General features: G+C 44.9%; 1 protein-coding gene across 1 annotated transcript in view; it reads left to right on the top strand.

The window, feature by feature from the left end:
• Positions 1-1,067: 1,067 nt before the first annotated feature.
• SFMBT2 (Scm like with four mbt domains 2) overlaps positions 1,068-19,725 on the top strand; it is a 115,702-nt gene continuing 97,044 nt past the window's right edge. The window contains 3 exon segments of the mRNA XM_040654374.2: positions 1,068-1,167; positions 13,374-13,543; positions 19,495-19,589. Of these exon segments, the coding sequence (XP_040510308.1) occupies positions 13,438-13,543; positions 19,495-19,589 (201 nt within the window). The 5' untranslated portion in view covers positions 1,068-1,167; positions 13,374-13,437.

Here is a 19,725-nt window from a genome sequence, read left to right as displayed (position 1 = left end):
ATGAGCATTGCTCAGCTTTTGGGCAGGGCTGCAAGGCAGGTAGCAAAATTCCTTACAAAACACATCAGCTGCTGAGCAAACTCGTGTAGAGGAAGCTCTGGAGCTGGCCGGGTACCACCAATTGGGACATCCCAAATAACCCCGGCTGCAGAGGATGGTTTTAATTCCCTCTGGAGATTTTTCAGGCACCCCACAGGGAAGCGGAACCAATCGGTGCGAGGGGCGCGGGGCGGTTTCCAGCGCTGCGTCGGGGACGATTTCAGCAGCTTGAAAGAAAGAAAAGGAAAAAAAAAAACCCAAATCCTAAAAAAATAAAAAAAAAATTAAAAAAAAATCCGCAGTGTGGCTGAACGCGCAAACACCCCCTCACCGGCACATCCGCACGTCGCGATTCTGCCGTTCATCCCCTGCAGCCACCAAAGGAAAAATAAAAGCGAATGGTCTAAGATGCAAACGATAGCGGGAAAGTTGTGCGTGTGCTGCGCTCTGGGAGGGTACGCACCAGTTGATTTCGCATCTTGTTTTGTTCCTCGCCTGCTCTGGTGTTGTTTCGTGCTTTTTTTTTTTCTCTCCTTTCCAACAATGGGGAATAAGCAGATAATACGGCAATACGGGAGCCAGGGGGTGCCAGGACAGGGACGGGAGGAGCCGCGGTGCTTTTTTCCCCTATCGCTGTATCCCCATCCTCCCCGAAAGTTTCTTTGCCACACAGAATCAGCCACCGAACCCAAGCGAAAAGATTGCGGGGAGCAGTGGGGAGGGAAAAAATCAGAGCAAATTTCCCACTACGCTGTCGGCTCCGATGGCTTTTCGGCATTTTCTCGCTCAAAATTGCGCGCACGGAGAGACCGCGTTGCGCGCTGCCCCGCACCGCCGCCCCGGCGGCACCGCGCTGCCGCTGACTGCCACAGGGGGAGGATGCGGGGGGGTTTATTTTTAAATTCTATTTTATTTCATTTTTTGAAACTGCTGAAAAAGGTCACCGAAGGAGTTGGCTGCTAAAAAAAAAAAAAAAAAAAAAAAAAGCCCTAAAAAAGAGCGGCAGGCATGCGCACTGCGCGGATGCCATATTGGAATGAGTCTGCCGCGGGTGCGGGTGGAGGGACGGGTCGGCTCCGCGCAGCGGAAAAAAAATAACTAAAAAAAAAAAATCCCAAACTTGCTCAGGTAAGCGCCGCACCCTGCAGCTCCTTTGCGCTCTCCCTGTTGGCATTCTTCTTTATTTTATTTATTTATTTTTTTTTTTTGGGGGGGGGGGGGGGAGGGTGGAGGGAGTCGCTTCTTCTTTTTCAAGGTTTATTAAAAATCTTTTTTTTTTTAAGAAAAAAAAAAAAAAAAAAGGAAAAGCGGAGGGGAGGTGGCAGCGGGGCGTGGAATTTTGCTCGCCGTGGAGTTGTTGTGAAGTGTTTGCGGGGCCGCTGGGGCACAGCCCGGCCGTGCCGGTCGGTACCTGCGCTCGGGGCTGCGGCTGCCGCTCCCCGCCGTCCTTCCGCGGCACCGCGAGCGCGAATCACCGCGGGCGTGCGGAGCTTCCTTCCTTTCTTTCTCTCTCTCTTTCTTTCTTTCTTTCTTTTTTTTCCCTGTCGTGCTGTAGATGCGCTCAGTTCTTTCTCTTTTTTTTCTTTCTTTTTTTCTTTTTTTTTTCTTTTTCTTTTTTTTTTTTTCTCCCCCTCTCTCTCGTTTTGTTTTTCCTCTTTAAACTACCATCTGTCTTCATGGTGCTTCTCTGCTACGTTCTCACGCGACCTCCTTTCACATTTACTAGGCTGATGATTGCATGCCTCGGAAAGAGTTATTTTGGGTGTGCGAGTGCCTTTCTTCTGAATCTGCAAAAGGGGGGGGGAGAAAAACCAAGCTGCCGCAAATAGCGGGGAAGAAAAAGAAAAGAAAGAAAAGAAAGCAATCGGCTGTGCCAAAATGTGCAGCCCTGATCGCTACATAGCGCCGTAGCGCTCCCGAACTGCGGTAAATGAATATTTATAAAGCTTGTCGGCTCAACATGGCGGATTAAGGTGTCTTTTAAAAGCTGAAAATAAACATTTTTGGGGCGGAGGCGGGGGTGGGGGGGGTGGGGAGGGAAGCGAGGTGCCGCACGTTTGGTTCAACTCTCTTTTGTTGCTCGGAGAGGTGCGCTGGGGAATTCAATGCGGACGGAGAGGGATGGGCTCCGTCCTCGGGGTCCCCCCTTGCAGGACTCAGCGGTGGGAAAAGTACGGGGGTTTGTGTGTGCGGGGAGGAGAGCACGAGAAGGAGCGCGCAGACTTCGGAGTGTGGCCGGTTTGCTTTCGGATGCCAAAATTGCAGACATGCTATGAAAGAGGGGGGAAAAAAAAACGCCGAGAGACGTAGCGATGATTTATTTTGCGTTAGAGGTAGACGTGTCGTGGGATGAGATGTCCTGTTGGAGCTGTCAAACCTTTCCTCGGCAATCAACGGGGATGTGCTTCTTTCCCCCTCTGTTGTTGAGCAAAAATGCTCTGAAATTGCTGTGCACTGAGATTTGGGCTGACAAGTAAGTGTTTGCAGCGAGCATCTCTTCTGCAGAAAGACCCTAAAAAGCCCGCAGTGATGGAGGGGAGGCGAATCACAGCTTTGCAAAGCAAAATGAGAGTCGGCGAGGAGTTTGCAGGGAGTTGTTTGTGCCCTTCCCGCTGCCTTTTGCAAATGCGTTTTTCAGGGGAGCGGAGGAGTGAGGCTGTCTCGAGAGAAACTTCCTTGTTCCAGTGCAGGGAGTATTTTACTGCTGCTCAGGGATTGCTGTTGCGTCGCTACGAGATGTTAACTTTGGAACATCGATGTTTTGCAGCCGTGGGAGGTGGTGGGAAGCTCCAGCATCTCAGTGCCCGGGCAGGGGTGGAGGAACAGGAAAGGACCCAGGGAGGAAGATGCTCTTGCCCCTTTTGGGGATGCTCTCCAGAAACCCACTGTGCTGGAGAGTGGAGATGGTGTTTGCCCACGTTATCATGCATGTTGAGGTTTTGCCCTCCCACAGGGCTCTGCTCCGTCTCCCCATCCAATTTTCCCCCTCTTCCCAGTCTCCATCCCCTGCCTGGACCAGGTTGCGCTGCTCAGGGAAGCAGCAAGCGCATAGGGCAGAGATGTAGAGGGGGAAGAGCAGGGAGAAGGATTGTTATCTGTTATCAAACTATCCAAAAATAGCTTTCATCATAGTCAGGGCTGCCTGGAAAGCAGTGGGACTGCTGAGGTTGCAAAATCCAGGAGCTCCAGTGGAATAGTGGGATTTTCTGTGGGGTGGGAAGGGATGGAACCATTGCAAAATGGGAAGCAGTTCCCTCATCTTCCCTGCGTCTCCCCATCCCCATGGGCACTGCTTTTTGGGTGAGATGGTGAGATAACTCTTCTCTACCTGGGGTACTGCTGCATTCCACCCCTCTCTTTTTTGTTTTTTGTTTGTTTCTATTTGCATTGGAGGATTCTGCTTATAAATGGAAAAAACAAACAAACAAAAGGAAAAACAGTTTAAAATGGCGTTTCCCTTTGCAAACTGCACTTTCTGATGGGAGCACTTTCTTTGCATAGCGTTGCTCTGGTGCAGCTTGCACCCCATCCACATTGGTGTGCAACCCCTGTCCTCAGCTCCTTGTCAGGGCAGTGGGTAAGGCAGGTTTGCTCCTTGGGTTTCGGACCATAGACTGGGGGAGCAAGGATGCAAGAGGCTTCCCCTCTACCTTTTTTTTCCCCCTCTACAACTACAACAGATTATTTATGGAAGGAAGGAAAACAGTCTCACAACTCTAATAACTTCAGTGCTTATAAGGGATTAGATCCTGATAACTCCTCTGATAAGATGGAGGCTCAGCGTAATCTGTTACTAAGAGAAAATCTAAAAGCTATTTAAATAGATACAGCAAAGAGCTGTCAGGCAACTAGTAGATTGTAAGCCACAAAGAAATACATCTTTACTGATTTTAAGGGGACAGAATAGTAAATGCGTTATAAGCAAGCTGATGTAGTTTCATTTCTGTATTGAGAAAACACAGATATTCAACAGATGTTCTAAAGGATTCTGCAGAGGTGGAGTGTACCACACAGCTGTAAGACCATCTGTAGAAGGCAGTACGTAGCTGTGATTATGAGTGATAATTGGCTGGACACACAGCTGATGTTTTAATGAAACATTTATTAAAACTTTATGCTAGTGTTACTAGAAATGGAATAAACACTGTGAGTGTCAACTGTTTAGTCTACGGATACTTTTCCCCACAGTGGCTTGTGCTGCACCAAGTGTGCTTCTGATTCACTCACTACCCATATGTATTCTGAATCACTTTTTCAGGCCTGTTGGCAGCCATCAAGATGCTAGCACAGTAGGAGAGTGCAGCAAAGGGGTGTGGTGGTACCATGATGGTGGAGGAGGTGCTATCTTGTTTCTTCAGGGGCTTTTTGCTGGCTAAATTCATGTTGATGTGAGAAGAGGGGATCTCAGGTGGTGGTGGTGGCTGAAGGATTTGGTTGGTGCCTGCTTGTGTCCAGGTGATGAAGGAAAGGATTTGAGAAAGCACCAGGAATTGAGGCACATAGCCTACATGTAGAGAAGGAGTTGGAAGTGCGTTTCTGAAGCTGCACAGAGAATCATAGAACCATTAAGGTTGGAAAAGACCACAAGGATCATCTAGTCCAGCCATCGCCACCATGCCCACTAAACCATGTCCCTCAGTGCCACGTCTGCCCTCTTTGTGAGAAAATGACATGGGAACCAGGGGGGGGCACGTTTCAGATGACCTGAGGGTGATGGAGATGTTGGAGTCTTTTATTACTGTGTGCGTGGACAGTGCAGAGGCTGCCATCACTCAGTGCTGGAAACAGAGCACCGCTGCTGTTATTAACAGTAATGCTGTTTGCAAAATAGCAAAGAAAGAGTGGTCAGATGCTGGAATGGGCTGCCCAGGGAGGTGGTGGGGTCACTGTCCCTGGAGCTGTTCAAGAAACGTTTGGATGTTGTACTAAGGGATGTGGTTTTGTGAGGAAATAGTGGTGGTAGCTGGATGGTTGGACTGGATGATCTTTGTGATAGTACGATTTGATGAGACATTGAGTTTGTTCTGTTGCTGTAAGGTGCTGGTCCTTGGAAGCAGTTATTTTGGGATTAGAGAGGCTGATGGTACCTCGTCAGTATTTGAATCTCATCGTTTCAGGCCGTCTGTTGATCTTTGCACGATAGTCATCTCTGGTGAAATCACTCCAATCCATCCTATGGGTTTTCTGCCAGAAGATTTATATTAGATTTGTGTTCTGTATGTTATGTATCACTCCCACCAGGATTAAAAATGTTTGGGTTGCGGTGCAGGGGGTTGAAGTGATGCGAGCAGAAGACTCTCTGACATTTAAAAACTCACGAAGAAGTTTATTTTGAGATTGGCCTCTCGCAAACAAAGCATTCTAGAGAAGGTTTGGAGACCGTGTTCGCAGTTACTCTGCTTTTATGAATCAGAAGCATTTGTTCTGAAATGAAATAGCAATAAAAAGGCATACAAAAACCCCCAAATGAAGCGGTTCTTGACAGCTGATCAAGAGATCGTTCTGAGTAGGTGTGAAGCTTAAAAAAGCTACGTGCAGAATCCGTGCTATTTTTACCTGCATTCATGATTCTTGCCTTCATGATTAGTGCTCTTAACATCGCTGGGCAGCTCCTGCGAGGAACTTCTAATGGCTTGGGCAAAGTCCTGAGATCCGGTTTGAATAAAAATTACAGGAAAGGTTTGTGTTTATTCCTCTTTTCTTGGAAAAGAGGGCTGCAGTCAGCTCTGTAAGTGTGACTTGCAGGACTCTGGGTTATAATGTGTGGTGGAATTTGATTCTGGATAGATTTTGGCAGGGGCTGCTGGCTGCCTCCCGTGCCCTGGGGGAAGGGAAGGGGTGGCAGGGGATGTCTGTGAGGGCTGCAACTGATTTTTTGGCAGATCCTTCCAGCTGATGAAGCTTCTTTGAGGAGATGCTCAGGAATGCTGAGAAGGGCGTAAACACCCATACAACCAAACCCAAGCACTGATCAGCTCTGTGGTGTGAGTGAACCAAGCAGGGTCAGACCTAAAATGTCATTTTTCCTATGAAGTGTTGGAGTTAGATGGCGGATGTTTCTTGGATTCCAGTTTGTGTCTTGTTGCACTTTTCTTTGGAAAAAGGCTCTGACTGCTGTGTGGCACTGCAGTGTAAAGGAAGAACTCACTGCCCTCGATGATGGGAGTTTGAGCTGGTGGGAGATTTGAGTTGGGCCTTAAATTAAGTCCATTAAATTAAGTCCAGTAAAATCAATGTGTTATATGACTTTGGTCACTTGGCTGATCCGTCCCTTTGTGATGGTCTGAGTGATGCCATCCCTAGCAGGTGGCAGAGCAGCTCGAAGTGACAAAGGTGACCTCTCACTCCTTGTCCTGGCACCTTGTGCTGACATTATGAGCCATGCAAAGAGGGTATGAAATATCAGTGCTGTTGCATGAGGGGATTTCGCTGCTACTTGGAATGAGTGTAAATAATGCAAGCACAGTGCAGAGGAAAGGCATATGCTCAACTTTCTGGCTGTTGGTGGCAGTGCAGTGGGATGGTTTGAGGACAGATCCTGTCGTCAACACCTGAGGTTGGGTTGCTCCCCACCAGAATCTAATGTGGAGTAATTCCATCTCAGGAAGACTGGTGAGGCATTGGCACAGGCTGACTAGGGAAGTGGTGAAGTGTCTTTAGGCTGCACTTAAGCGTAGGGCAGCTAAGAGTGGGATGAGTACCTAAGCCAGATGGTTGTGTGCTTGCCTGTCATCTTTTTTCTTTCTTTCTTTCTTTCTTTCTTGCCTAATACTGCGGGGCTTTTCACTGTAAACAACTTACTTGCTCTAATTAGGTTTATTTTACTTTCTGTTGCCTTATCTCACTGCCGTTTATCTTCGTGTGTATCCTGGACTCTGTGGTGTGCCGGGCAGAGAGGATGAGAAAATTGCTTTGTGAAACAGATCTGTCTCTGTTGGCTTGAAAGTGTGAGGCATTTGGCACCAGGGCAAGCAGGAAGGAGTGCAGTGACCTGCTGAGTTACAGAGGGCAGTCACCTCCTCACGTAATCCCTTTTCACACAGTCATAGAATCATTAAGGTTGGGAAAGATGACTTAAGACCATCTAGTCCAGCCATCGACTCATCCCCACCGTGCCCACTAAACCATGACTCTCAGTGCCACAGCTCCCCTTTTCTTGAGCGCCTCCAGGGGTGGTGGCTTTGCACCAGGTGTCTTCTGAATTCAGTTCCCATCCTGTTTCCCCTTCAGGATGGCTGATCAGACCCTCTGATGGTTATGTTCTCTGTTTTTTGCTTGTTTTGTTATTTGTTTATTTTCTGTGGTGCTACACAAATGATACAGATGTAAAGAAATGTGCTCAACTTCAAGAGCAGAAGGGTTGGCCCCATTGAGTGGCTGGAGCAGAACTGGAAGGGACCTACAGGGAATGGGGCAGACCATCTCTTACTCAGGGGCAGGGATTAGCTGTACTGGGATGTTCTTGTGGACAGGTCGTCATCCTGACCCCTCCAGACAGGGATGTTTTGTGCCCTTCCTGAATTCATTGGATTCATTATTAGTGATTTTCTTTCTTGTACCCAAATCCCTTGTACCCTCCTGTAGTTTAAATCCAAATCTTCCTATTCTATCAACCAAAAAAAAATGTGGAAAACAGGTTATTTTCATTCTCTTTTCAACTTTTTTTTTTTTAATTTATTTGAATATTTTGAATGTTTCTGCTTCTCTGAGTTGATTGGAATTTGTTTCTTCCACTCCAGAATACATCCACACCAACACAACGCTGTTCAAAGCAGTGAGTTGCCCCTAATAAAATTCTGTGGGGTATTCAGTATGAAGGAGAAATTGTCACTTCGTATAAATGAAAATATTTGGTGAGGGAACCCCTCAAATAAGCAAAGGGACAGGAATTGGGAAGAAGTGATCCTTAAAAGGATTCCAACTGGTACTTTGTCTGAGAAGGGAGACAGGCTCTTTCTCTTGGAGGTGAAAGCTGTTCCTTGATGTGTTCAATAGCCTTTCTGAACGAGCCTCCGTTTGCATTGTGCAGATGCTCAGGGGGTGTAAATATTGTGGCAGGCTGCCACTATCCATCCTTCATGAAGTGTGGTTTTATTTAGGAACCTCTGCCTGAAGGAGCAGCCTTTCTTCTCTGCCACGGCTTTAGTCCTGAGCATCCTCATGTTAAATGAGTTGGGTGATGGGCAGCATTGCCTGTCAGCTAGCTTTTTGGGGAAACTGAAGACTGAATTTACTGCCTTGTGTTGCCTACGTGCTTTTGGGGATGGTCTCAAAGCATTGAGAAAGGTCACCTGCATTGTTTAAAGCAAAGGCTGGAGATTCTGACTTTTAGACCTGAGAGAAAATGCTGTTGACTTGACCTGAGTTGTAAAAAGTAGAGGTTGTGTGTTGTGATTTGCAGTGGGGTTACTAAGAGTCTAGTATTTACTGAGGCTGGGATGCATTAGAACGTGCATCTCCATGCTAAAGGCAATGAAGGCAACTAGAAGGGCCGCAGGAGTGTTCAAACAGACACCCAATGAGGATTGAATCCCAAGGAGGAAAGTGATGCTTTGGGAAAGAATCTTTTAGGGCAGGAGATCAACTTGATTCCTGTATGCTTTGACTGTTCAGTGATGACTGATTGTGTATTGTGTCCTGTGGGTGAGAAGATGCCTTGATGGGTCACCTGAGTGGGGAGAGCCTAATTCAAGATGAATTTTGAAGTGTCTGAACTGAGAGGCTCAGCACCAAATGCTGCAGTTTCCTGATGTCTGGTCTGGTCTCAGCTCTTGTTCAAGCTAGTTTTCTTGATTGTTTTGCAGTGGATTTTTTTTACTTCTAGCCTGCAAAAAGCTTAAAGGCTGCAAAGGCTGCATGAAAGCATAGAATTGTTTGAATTGTAAGGGACCCTTAAAGGTCATCTCGTCCAACCCCCCTGCAATGAATAGGAACACCTACAGATCGATTAGTTTACTCAGAGCCCTATCCAGCTTGATCTTGAATGTCCCCAGGAATTGGGCACCTACCATCTCTCTGGGCAACCTGTTCCATTGCTTCATTACCCTGTTGTAGAAAAATGTCTTCCTTATACCCAATCTAAATCTCCTGTGTTAGTTTGAAACCGTTTCTCCTTGTCCTATCATAACAGACTCTGCTTAAGAGTCTAAAATGACACATGGTGGTGCTTAGCTTCGAGAGGCCATTCACTAGCAGTTATTTTGGATCTACCCTATATTCCACTTCCATCAACTCAAGTGGGTGAAGAGATGCAGATTGCTTACACCCCAACGTACCTAGGGGCGAAGCCAGTGTTACTGAATAATGGAGGGAGGAGCCAGATCCTTGGGAAAACAGTGGTATTTTTACTTTTCCACCATTCAGGCCTCCGCAGTACACTGACATGCACAGAAATTATCCAGATAGGGAGTTTTAAGGATATAGTATCTTTTTTTTGCATCCTCTGTTCTGATAGCCTGCCTATTTAGTATGTCATTCCCTATTAATTAACCTTGTTTTGGAAGAAGTTCAGTTTTTAAGGAGTCACGCCAAGGGATAACCCTGGGGTGCTGGATTTGTGTGTGCATGGGGTACCTCTCCCTGCAGGGGCTTATTCCAAAGGAAGGAAAAAGAGGGAGGGAGCGTATAGGAGATGAGAAGTGTAGAGTGGTATGACAAAGCCAACGCAGACAGTTACTCAAAGAGCCAATATTGATAGAGATGACAAGGCAGCATGTTTGAGATAATGATGCAGCTAAGACTGACAGTTGTGGGAAGAAGCAAATAAAAGAGATTCTTTTTTATATTGGCTGCCTTTTTCTGCCTGTGAATTAAAAGTCTGGATGTGAATTAAGTACCAGGGGAATGGGAGCTGTGTGGGGGAAGCATCAGACCAGTTTGAAGCACCAAATGAGCAAGGGATCTGAAAGCAGGGGATTTTTTCCTCTCTCTTTCAATTGCATTTCATAATCCATTTCTTTTTGTTGCTGCTCAATGTAGTGTCACCTTCAGTGTTTTTTGCTGCTTTTTCCCATTCCCTGGTTGACAGGCTGGCCACGTGGTTCATGGTCCTTAATTTGAGATGCACGTTTCTTTCTGACATACAGAAATCAGGGAACGGTGCTATGTGTTGCCTGTTTAGTGTTGTTGATGCAAGCCAGTCAGCATGCTGTTGTTAACAGTATGGCTGGAGACTTTGTTTGAAGTGTTAATTAGCAGCAATTAATAGGGTATTAGATTTTCTCTTCTTATGTCAGATTTCTTTGCTAGTTAGTTGTATCAACAGGAGGCTCAGTTATCTGGAAGCTTATGTTTGCATAGGAGTCGCATTGTATTGGGAAGATACATAAATGCTTTCCTACCATAAATTGTGAAGTAGATATTCCCAATATAAGAAGATATGGACAACTCTGTTTTGAGCTACATAGCTAAAATAGCAAACCTGAGATCACAGAATCACCAAGGTTGAAAAAGATCTACGCAATTGTCCAGTCCAACTATCCACATATCGCCAGTAGCTCTCACCAAACCATGTCCCTCAGCGCAACGTCCAAACATTCCTTGAACACCTCCAGGGTTGGTGACTCCACCACCTCCCTGGGCAGCCCATTCCAGCTCCTGACCGCTCTTCTGGAAAAGTAGTATTTCCTGACATCCAGCCTGAATCTCCTCTGGGGTAACCTGAGGCCATCCCCTCTTGTCCAGTAGCTAATTACATGAGAGAAGAGGCTGACCACCAGCCCACTACAACCTGCAGATGGTGCATTTCTCCCTTTCAGTCTCAGTGGACTCAAGCTCAGTCCCAGACATGGCTGTGGAGGATTGATTTCATCCAAGTGGCAGCCACCTGGGCAGCTTTCTGCTGATTTTCCCATCTATTTCCCATTTCTGATAGGCAATTCCCAGTCTCAGGAGAATGGGCCCTTCTTGTGGATCTGGTAGCAGATTTGGGGTTTAGCTGCGTAAGAAATAGCAAGTACTATTGTTGTTTGAATGGACATCTTCAGTTTTCTATCAGTTTATGACTTCACCCAATCAGCATCATGGGAGCATTACAAGGTTTGACTAAGATACCAAGTAGCTTATCTTTCCTCTCAGTATTTGTATTGTGGCCCCTGAGTTTTGTTTAAAATGATAGATTGTTGTGCTTAAATTGATTTTTCTTTGTCCTTTAAAATTCTTTTCCAATAGAAAACCATTCATTGCTGTTTAGTCCTAGACAGAAATGGGAACAGCTGAATCTACCCAAAACTTAGTTTCAGCTGACACTTCCACTCCTCTCACATTTAAGAAAGTTGACGTAAAATCCTGATACTTAACCAAGTTGTTATTAATGATGTTTATTGAAGTATTCTCTACAGAAAGATAAGTGTTTTTTGACTTATAATAGACTGATTGCTTCTAGTTTCATAGTTAATTGAAAGTTAATATACACTGAGGATGAGTGATACATATGTTATTAGGTTAGCTGCACTCTAAGTACTCATAGTATATAATATACTTAATTCATCAGCAAGTCTCATGTCAACAAAGAATAAAGATGAAGTGGTGTAGGGTCCATTGCAGTGGGGAAGTGATCAGGATTATATATTGTGCGTTCCAAGTATACTGAGTGCTTTGCAAATATACTGTACTGAATCAATTTACAATTTCCTCTTTGGAAAACAACAAAAAGTATGTATATATTTACTTTATTAGAAGGTACTTTGGGAGTGAGGAGCGCAAACCACTGATGGAGATCTAACTTTGCTCAAACCATCTTCTGTTGAGTGTTGTACCACCTTCCAGGGCAGTTTGCTTCTACCAGTGATGCTTTGTGAAGTGTGCATGGTTTTAGCATTGCTTAATTGCCACCACAACAGTGCTGCTGTGATCACTTCAGCAGGCAGTCCTATCACGACTCAGTGAATGGAAATCACCCTTACACTTCATACATTCCTCATCTCAGTTCCTTCTGTACCTTCTCATTAGTCTGTTTTTCCCTCGCATTTTTCATTGGAACAACCTTAAAATCTGAGGATGAAAAATCTATGACAAAGCACTCTCCCTTTTCCTATTTTATGACCACCATATTTGGTCTTCCTGAATATCTTCCTGAGTAGTAAAAGTTGAAAAAACCCCATCATATTTTTACACTCCTATTACCTCCTGGTTTGCATGGACTCTGGCTGTAAGCTTCTTTCCTACTTTTAATCATGCTTCTTGCAGAGCATTTGGTGTTGGTGCTGCCAGCATAGTCCTCTCTGTCATGTGAGTCTTGGAGACATCCACTAATAAGTAGGACCAGTCCTCTGCATCCTATGTTCTGGACACACGCCTTCCTCACCATCTGTCTTCACTGCGGCATGTCTTGTATGACTAGCTGGTTCTGTTTGTGCCCATAACCCAAGCTCTTAGTTTCTCTTTTCCAGTCCTCCCTTGACACCTTGTAATTCATCGTCATCTTAGTGAGGTTTACTGAAAAGTTCACTTCTTTTTTAATCTACTTTCAAACGTGTATCTCTGGGTATTGCTTGTCCGATGGCTTACTCCTGCTAGAAATACAGTTCTCAATCTCGTGTCTAATTCAAGATCTAGTTGATCTTGTATTCCCTTTCTCACACAGTTTTATTTCATGGTGTTATGCTGTTTTTAAAACAGTTTTTAAACAGAAGAATCTCCTCTGCCATCACAACCTGATCTACACCTGAGTTAATATTTCCTGCCCTAGATGGCACTAAATGGTGCAGTTCCCTTACATTTGCCTTCAAAAAGCACTTGCAGCCAGTGCTATTTCAGTGTCTGCATTATAACTGCTTGACTTTATTTTCTAGAGGCTTTTCCAGTCTCTCCCAAGTATTCTCCTTTAGAAACCTGGAAAATACTTCTGAAATGATGTATTTCGATTGCTAACACTGTGTGAGCTATGTTGGAAGTTGAAGGCTGGACTTGGAAGGTGACTGAGTCGGCCTTTCTTGGATGCCTTTTTTGTTGAGGATTGTGCATCTTTATCAGCTTGTCCTTGTCTCTCAGCTGGCAACACAGGGCTCTGGTCTGAACTTTGGGATGTGAATACTTTGCGTTGAATATCGTGGATGTTGTTACCACATTGTCATCTCTATGTTGTTATTATTGTGATATATAGTGTAGTATGATATAATACTGATATAGTATGTGATAACTTATGATGCTGTTGCCACTTACAGGCAATGTCCTCTGTTGTGGGCTTTCTTCCAACGGTGGCTTCACTTTGGAAGAGAGAGTAGGATTGAAGAGCTGTGATCAAATATTATAACCTACAGTAAACGAAACCTACTGGGAGTGTCTGAGTGTTGGTGTATGTACAACAAATCACTCACTGTTTCTTTTTCATTTAGTTTGTGCCCTAGGAACTCTCTGCTGCAGGATGAATTAGGAAAGGAAGGACTCTTTCTCTGAACCATGGACACAAGAACATCTTTCATCACTACCATGCAAGAGAGCCAGCATCTATCCCCAGAGAAGGGGCAGGGCCTGGCCAATGGTGATGGGGAGCAATTTGATTCAGGTGAGCTCTCCTTTGCTCTTGTAGGTTTCCTACATGGTCACAGCCTTCCAGATGACCGCTTTAGGGAAGCTGGAAGCTGTTTACTGGGTGGCATTAGAGCTGCATGGCTTGATGGCCATTTTTTGAGTCTTGTGGATTGGAGAAGGGTGTGTGTCCCATATTGTGGAGTGCTCAGGTGGATCTATGATTGATGAGTTGGGGAAATTTTGACTTTTCTTTGGAGCTTTTCTAAGGTATGTAGTAGCTACTTTAAGTGAAAAGCAGTGGAAAATCATTCCCAGGACATCATATTGTTATCTTCCTGTCCACCTACACACTCTATTTTATTTTACTCTCTTTTGATTAAAGAAAGGAATGTTCAGAAATTACAGTATTTCTCCTTTGTTTTGACCTTTATCTTTGTTCCTTCAGATTATTATTATTATTTTTTATTACTTCAAATGAGAGGGCATCACAAATGTTATCCCAGCCAGCAGAGAGCTGGTTGCATGTTGTCCTTGTGCACATGCTTATGACTGGACGTCTGCAGTGCTCTGAGATGGGCACTGAGAGATAAGGATTTGCTGGGTAAAATTGGCTCAGTAACTTCACCCTTATTCCATGTTTACACAGGAAAGCTCAGCTGAGGAACTTGTGAAGCACAAAGCTGTGCCCCTTGTCAGTTAATCTGTCCCAAACGTTTCGTTTTTGCATTGTGGTAATGATATTGTTGCCAATGTGCTTGAATGCTTTTCCAGAAATCTTATGCATTTCTGTAACAGCAGTTCTTCACCAAAGGATCCTGAGGTGTAATGGTGAATGAAAGTCTACTCTTGCATGTAAGCATCCCTAAGGGCTACCTGAAGTCTGCTTCCATAGATGTAGGCCCTTTCACCAGGGGCAAGTCACTGATTCAATTCCGAAAATGCAGTGGTAACAGTGTTTGGGTGAATGCTTGGAAACAGCTTGCTTTGGCTTTGGTGTTCTTTGCATCTGTTCTCTCAGGTGGTGCTGTGTTGTGCTGGATGATGTCCCTGCCTGTGTCAGGTGGTTGGAACTAACTGACCCTTAAGGTGCCTTCCAACCCAAACAGTTCTATGATTCCATGTTATGTTCAAGTCATTTGCAAAGCTTTGTCTTTGGTCTTCTTCTCACTGTTTCTCACTGAGCACCCCAGAAATTGTGTGTGTTCAGAAACCTTGATTCATTCCGCCTAAAGGAAGTGGGACACTCTTATGCTACCTTAGTTAAGAACATAATAGTTATCTTGGGCTCTGCTGTAGACCTGAAAGAGCTTCTCTTCTGTAGGGTTACACATAAAGAGCTGAGGATGATCTAGAGTTAGCCAGTTGAATATGGAACTGTAGTGCCTTAAGACACTTAAAAAAAAAAAAAAAGAAAAAAAAGAAAAAAAAAAGTCATCATAGAATATCCCAAGTTGGAAGAGACTCATAAAGATCGTAGAGTCCGACTCCTGGCTCCAGTTCAAGTCCTATACCTGAAAATGTTGTCCACATGCTTCTAGAACAATGCCAGCTTGTGGCCATGCCCACTGCCCTGGGGAGCCTGATCCAGGGCTCAACCATCCTGTCAATGAAGAACCTTTCCCAAACACCCAACCTGACCCTCCCATCACACAGCTGCATGCTGTTATCACTATTAAAGAGACTCTTGTAGTTCTATAAAACAAGTCATCCCATTTTAACATCAACGCTGGGTTGTCTTTGAGTTGAGGAATCACCTGGCTGGAACAGAAAGGGACATCAGGATCCTGGTTGACTGTATTAGGATCCTTATCTTCAGATGGCATTTTCAGAGTGGGCAGCCTTATCTAGTCACTGCTGGATCCATTTATATCTATAAGAACGGTGTAGGTGCCTCTAGGATGAGGTGCAGGTGATCAGTTGTAGGCATTGGGTTTGAAACAACAGAAACTGGCATGTGGACCCTAAATGTCTTTGAGAATGTGTGTCTTGGTGACTCTCCCAAGGCTGTGCAGGAGGCTTTCTGTTGATCAGGATTTCCCCCTTAGCCCAAGCCCTCACCTGGTGTGTTAATCCTAAATCATTTTGCCTTTCAGTTCTTTGTGAGTGAACAAAGTCATGAATATATTTATGTGCCTGTAAATAAGATAGCTTAGCAATTTCCACAAATACTGTAATTTCCAAAGATGTTCTCCTTCAGGTAAGCCTGGGAAAAATCTAAGCTTCTGTAGCCACAGGTTTTGGGTCTTTTATCTCATCCTGCGAAGCTGATAACAGCTGGAATAGTTGCATTTTTATAGTGTCAATGCATGAAGGACTGCAGAGCACTTTAAAGCCATTCAGGGGCTCAGAGATAATGACTTGTTGATTTTATTTGCCATCCTAGGCTTGTTTATACATCACCGTATTGTAGGCTAGCCAGCCTTGACTCTTTCATTAAAAAAGAGCACTGAGCCTAAGCACCAATAATTGGAAAGGGAGCTGATATGTAAAATAGGCCTAATGCCAAATTTGTCATCTCACAGGGAGCTCTGCGAAGTGTTGGCACCTGAGGTTCTGTGTCTCTCCAGCAGAGCCAGGACTTTGTTGTAGGAATGTGTGGCTGGAGGACTGACAAACAGATCGCTGTTGGGATCATCGCTTCCTCAGTGGGCGCAGTTGTCTTTCTATATTAAGAGAGATTTTGCCTTTTGACTGGGGACCTCCAGATACTCAAGGAAGGCTGGCATAGGGTGTCCTGTGTTCCTCATCAGTAGGGGTTTTGCAGTGGGCGAGAAGATTTGTGTGCAGTCCCACTACTGTACTTGTGGATGTAAGTAGAGTGTACCCCCTGACCCTGGGCTGCCCTGAGTCTGCTCACGGTGTCCCCTTGCCAGGTTTTCTAGAAGGGAGCAGAATCCATTTAAAAACAGATTTGGAAGCTTACATTCGCTTCACAATCTTTGGTGATAAAATGAGGCAAAATAAAACACTGATGCCATGATAAATGAGTACTCCAACATTATTTTTACAGACCTTGTAAAAGTAATTTCCTGATAAAGTCTGCAGATAAAACACTGTAGAGGAGTCAGACTGCTGATGTGTCAGAGAGAAATGAATTGACTGGGAGGGAAAGCTGTAGCTCACATTGCTCTGGAAAGAATACTCGTAATGCTTCCCCCTGGCATCCTGAACCTCCCTATTTGGCTTTAGAAAGGAGGGATCAGAGTGATTATTAAAACAAGTGCTCTTAGGAGTTTTGTTGGACTGCATATGAATGAATCTGTTGGCAAGGCTGTGAGAACAGTGCGACTGGTGGCTGTGGGTTGGCACATAGCAGAGTAGGTCGTGGGCAGTAATACATTAGGAAGGACAGCAGGACTTGCTGCATCTGTAACAAGCATCTTTAATGCTAGCGTAATGAACTTAGTGTTGCCAAATCGTGTCTCTCTGGAGATACTGCTCCTTGCACGGATGATATGTACTGAACTGCTTAAAAGTCCTTCTACCACTCCATGGAAATCAGGTTGCCCAGAGAGATGGTGGATTCTCCATCCTTGGACACATTCAAGGTCAGGCTGCATGGGGCTCTGAGCGCCCTGATCAAGCTGTAGGTGTCCCTGTTCATTGCTGGGGAGTTGGACCAGATGGCCTTTAGTGTCCCTTCCAACTCAAATGATTCTGTGATATTACTCCTTCCCATAAGAATGCTGAGGAGGGATGAAGAGAAGGAGAAACATGCATGGACTAACCATGAAAGCTGGGGCAAGAAGAAGAAATGACAACTGAGAACGGAGAGCACTGTGGGCTGAGAGAAGTGTCTCAGGCCTTGAAACAGAAATAGCTGAGCAGGGGGGAAAGACCTGGGGGATATGTTCAGGTGGAGATGACCTTGGGGTTGTTGAGCAGCCCATCCCAGCACCAGAACAGAAACAGATGACAGAACAGAGAACAACCAGGCAGAGGGGGTGTGCTTTTAGCTTTTTGCGTTTCACTTCTCACATCAGAAGTTACTGGCTTGTAGTAGGGCTGCGATTGCTGTTGCCCGGGTTAAAAAGTTGCTTAAACATAGGAGTAATTCTCAGCCTCTGATGGGTGGCCATATCTGCCCATATACTCATGAACTCACATGCATTTTTTAAAAAATTATTAACTCTTAATCTCTGAACCTGACTCTTCTGTAAAACATTAACTCCACGGGGTTGCTGATTTTGAGGTTGAAGTTTTCCCTGATCATCAAAGTTGCTTGCTTGCATGGTATAGTAAAGTCTTAGCAATTTGTGCACTAAGTTCCTACTTTTGGCTAAGCTGTTCTTGTCTTCCAGCCAAGAATGAGCAAACCCCTCATTTTGGGTCTATAGTCTCAAATGGTCAGTTTTGGTGCCTGGAGTTCTTTTTTTTTCCTTTTTTTTTTTTTCCCCAAAGGATGACCTAAACAAAGCAGACAGCCTACGTTGAATTTGTATGTTTTCAGTTTGTTACTGTGGGCTTGGGTTATTGTCCAGTTGTGTAGCATGAGCATGGCTGTTGCATCCCTGTGGTAGCCGAGAGGCAGCCGTCTGCTAGCCGCCTTACATGGGAGTAGGAGTTGATTTAAATCTCCATATTTAAGCAGGTTAATTGAGTTGGTGGTAAGGAGCCAGACCTTAGACTTGATGCAGTGGTTTGCAGTGTTTAATGGTGATGACAGCTCAGCACTCCTCTTTGAACTCCCGGACAAATCTTTACCCTCTTCTAACTCTGTCTCAAAAACCCTCCTCTGAGACATTTTTTTCCCCTTTGCATACGTATGTCTGCAAATAAAGCCTATTTCTTCCCCTTTTAATGATGAGAGATTCCCATTGCACAGTATAATTTTCTAGTCTTGAAAACTGGAGACCTGTAGCAACAATTGCGATAAATTAACCCTGCCGTTTTCTTCATAAAGCTATCTGGGGAGGTTCCTTAATTCAGTTTGTCATGAGTCACTTTAATTACATCATGACCACACTGATAAATGTGTGGGCAGGTAAGGGTCTCGTGTAGTTTTCCTTGATAAATGCTTATTGCAAACAGCTCATTGCTAGACTGTAAATATTTTTGCTCTGGGGATGTAACTGAGTTTGTGTGATTGCTTGGGAACAAAATGAAAACAATCAGATGTGGCTGATTTTCTGTAAGTGAAAGACAGCTTGTTTTTAATTATTGCTGTGTGTGATTCAGTGATGGTTTCAGGCCTCAACTCTGCTCTGCTCAGTAGGGATATATTAAAAACAAACAAACAAAAAAGAGTAGTAGTGTCAACTCCATCCCTGTGGGGAAGGAAGAATTGTGAGGGGGCATTGGTGTGGGTGGGGAAGGCATGACGCAGAGCCCCAAATCTGAAATGGGGCAAGAATAAATGCAAGGCAACAAGAATGCAGCAGTGGCCTGGGGATTTGGGGGCATTTGGGAAAGCAGCTTCAGTGCTGGTGGAAGGATCCCATTGGGGGTTCTTGGCTGTTGGAGGGCAGAGGAAGGCTGAGCAGGGAGAAATAGAGTGGCAGACCTGAAGCTGTGTCTCCTCAGCCTCAAGAGCTGGGTTGCTTGTTCTGTGTGCTGCTTGGCCAACGAGAACAACATCTGTTATTATCACCAGTACACTATTGCAATTAGCAGTCTGGAGGAACTCAAGGCTGGGACATGGGCATGGCCACTGCATCCCTTTGATAGCAGCCTGACAACCAACTCTTGTAGCAGTCCCTGTTGCAGTATGATAAGTTTGTTCCCCTGTTGTGATGATTGCAGGGTCAATTCTGGTCTCACAGTGTTGGCTGCTGAAGTCCCAAAATCTGCTGAAAGTGTTTTAAGAGCCTGTCAAGCTGGCTAAGAGCAGATCTTCAAGGAAGCTTTCTGTTTTCTCTCATGTTGATGTTTGTATCGGTTGCTATTTTTTACCTGAACTGTTTGATACAACTTTTGCCTTCTTTGGCTGTGTTTTGGGCTGTTTTCATTTCTTTCTACTATTTTTTTTCTTGTCCTTTTGAACAGATGAGGGCTCCAGCATTGAGGATGCAGACTTCAACTGGGATGAGTTCCTGGAGGAAACAGGAGCCAGTGCTGCTCCCCACACCTCCTTCAAACACGTATGTGCTTTGTCTGCCTTGCTAGTATTGAATGTGTTCCCTCTTCTGGCTTTCCTGACCAACTGAAATGAAATCTGACTGTTCTGTGGGGAATTTGGCCTTCTGTGGTAGTGTATGTGAGAATAAGGCTGAGTAC

This window comes from Gallus gallus, chromosome 1 (assembly GCF_016699485.2).
Source record: "Gallus gallus isolate bGalGal1 chromosome 1, bGalGal1.mat.broiler.GRCg7b, whole genome shotgun sequence".
Classification (NCBI taxonomy): domain Eukaryota; kingdom Metazoa; phylum Chordata; class Aves; order Galliformes; family Phasianidae; genus Gallus; species Gallus gallus.
The sequence above is the reverse complement of the archived record's forward strand: the minus strand, read 5'-3'. Positions and strand labels throughout refer to the sequence as shown.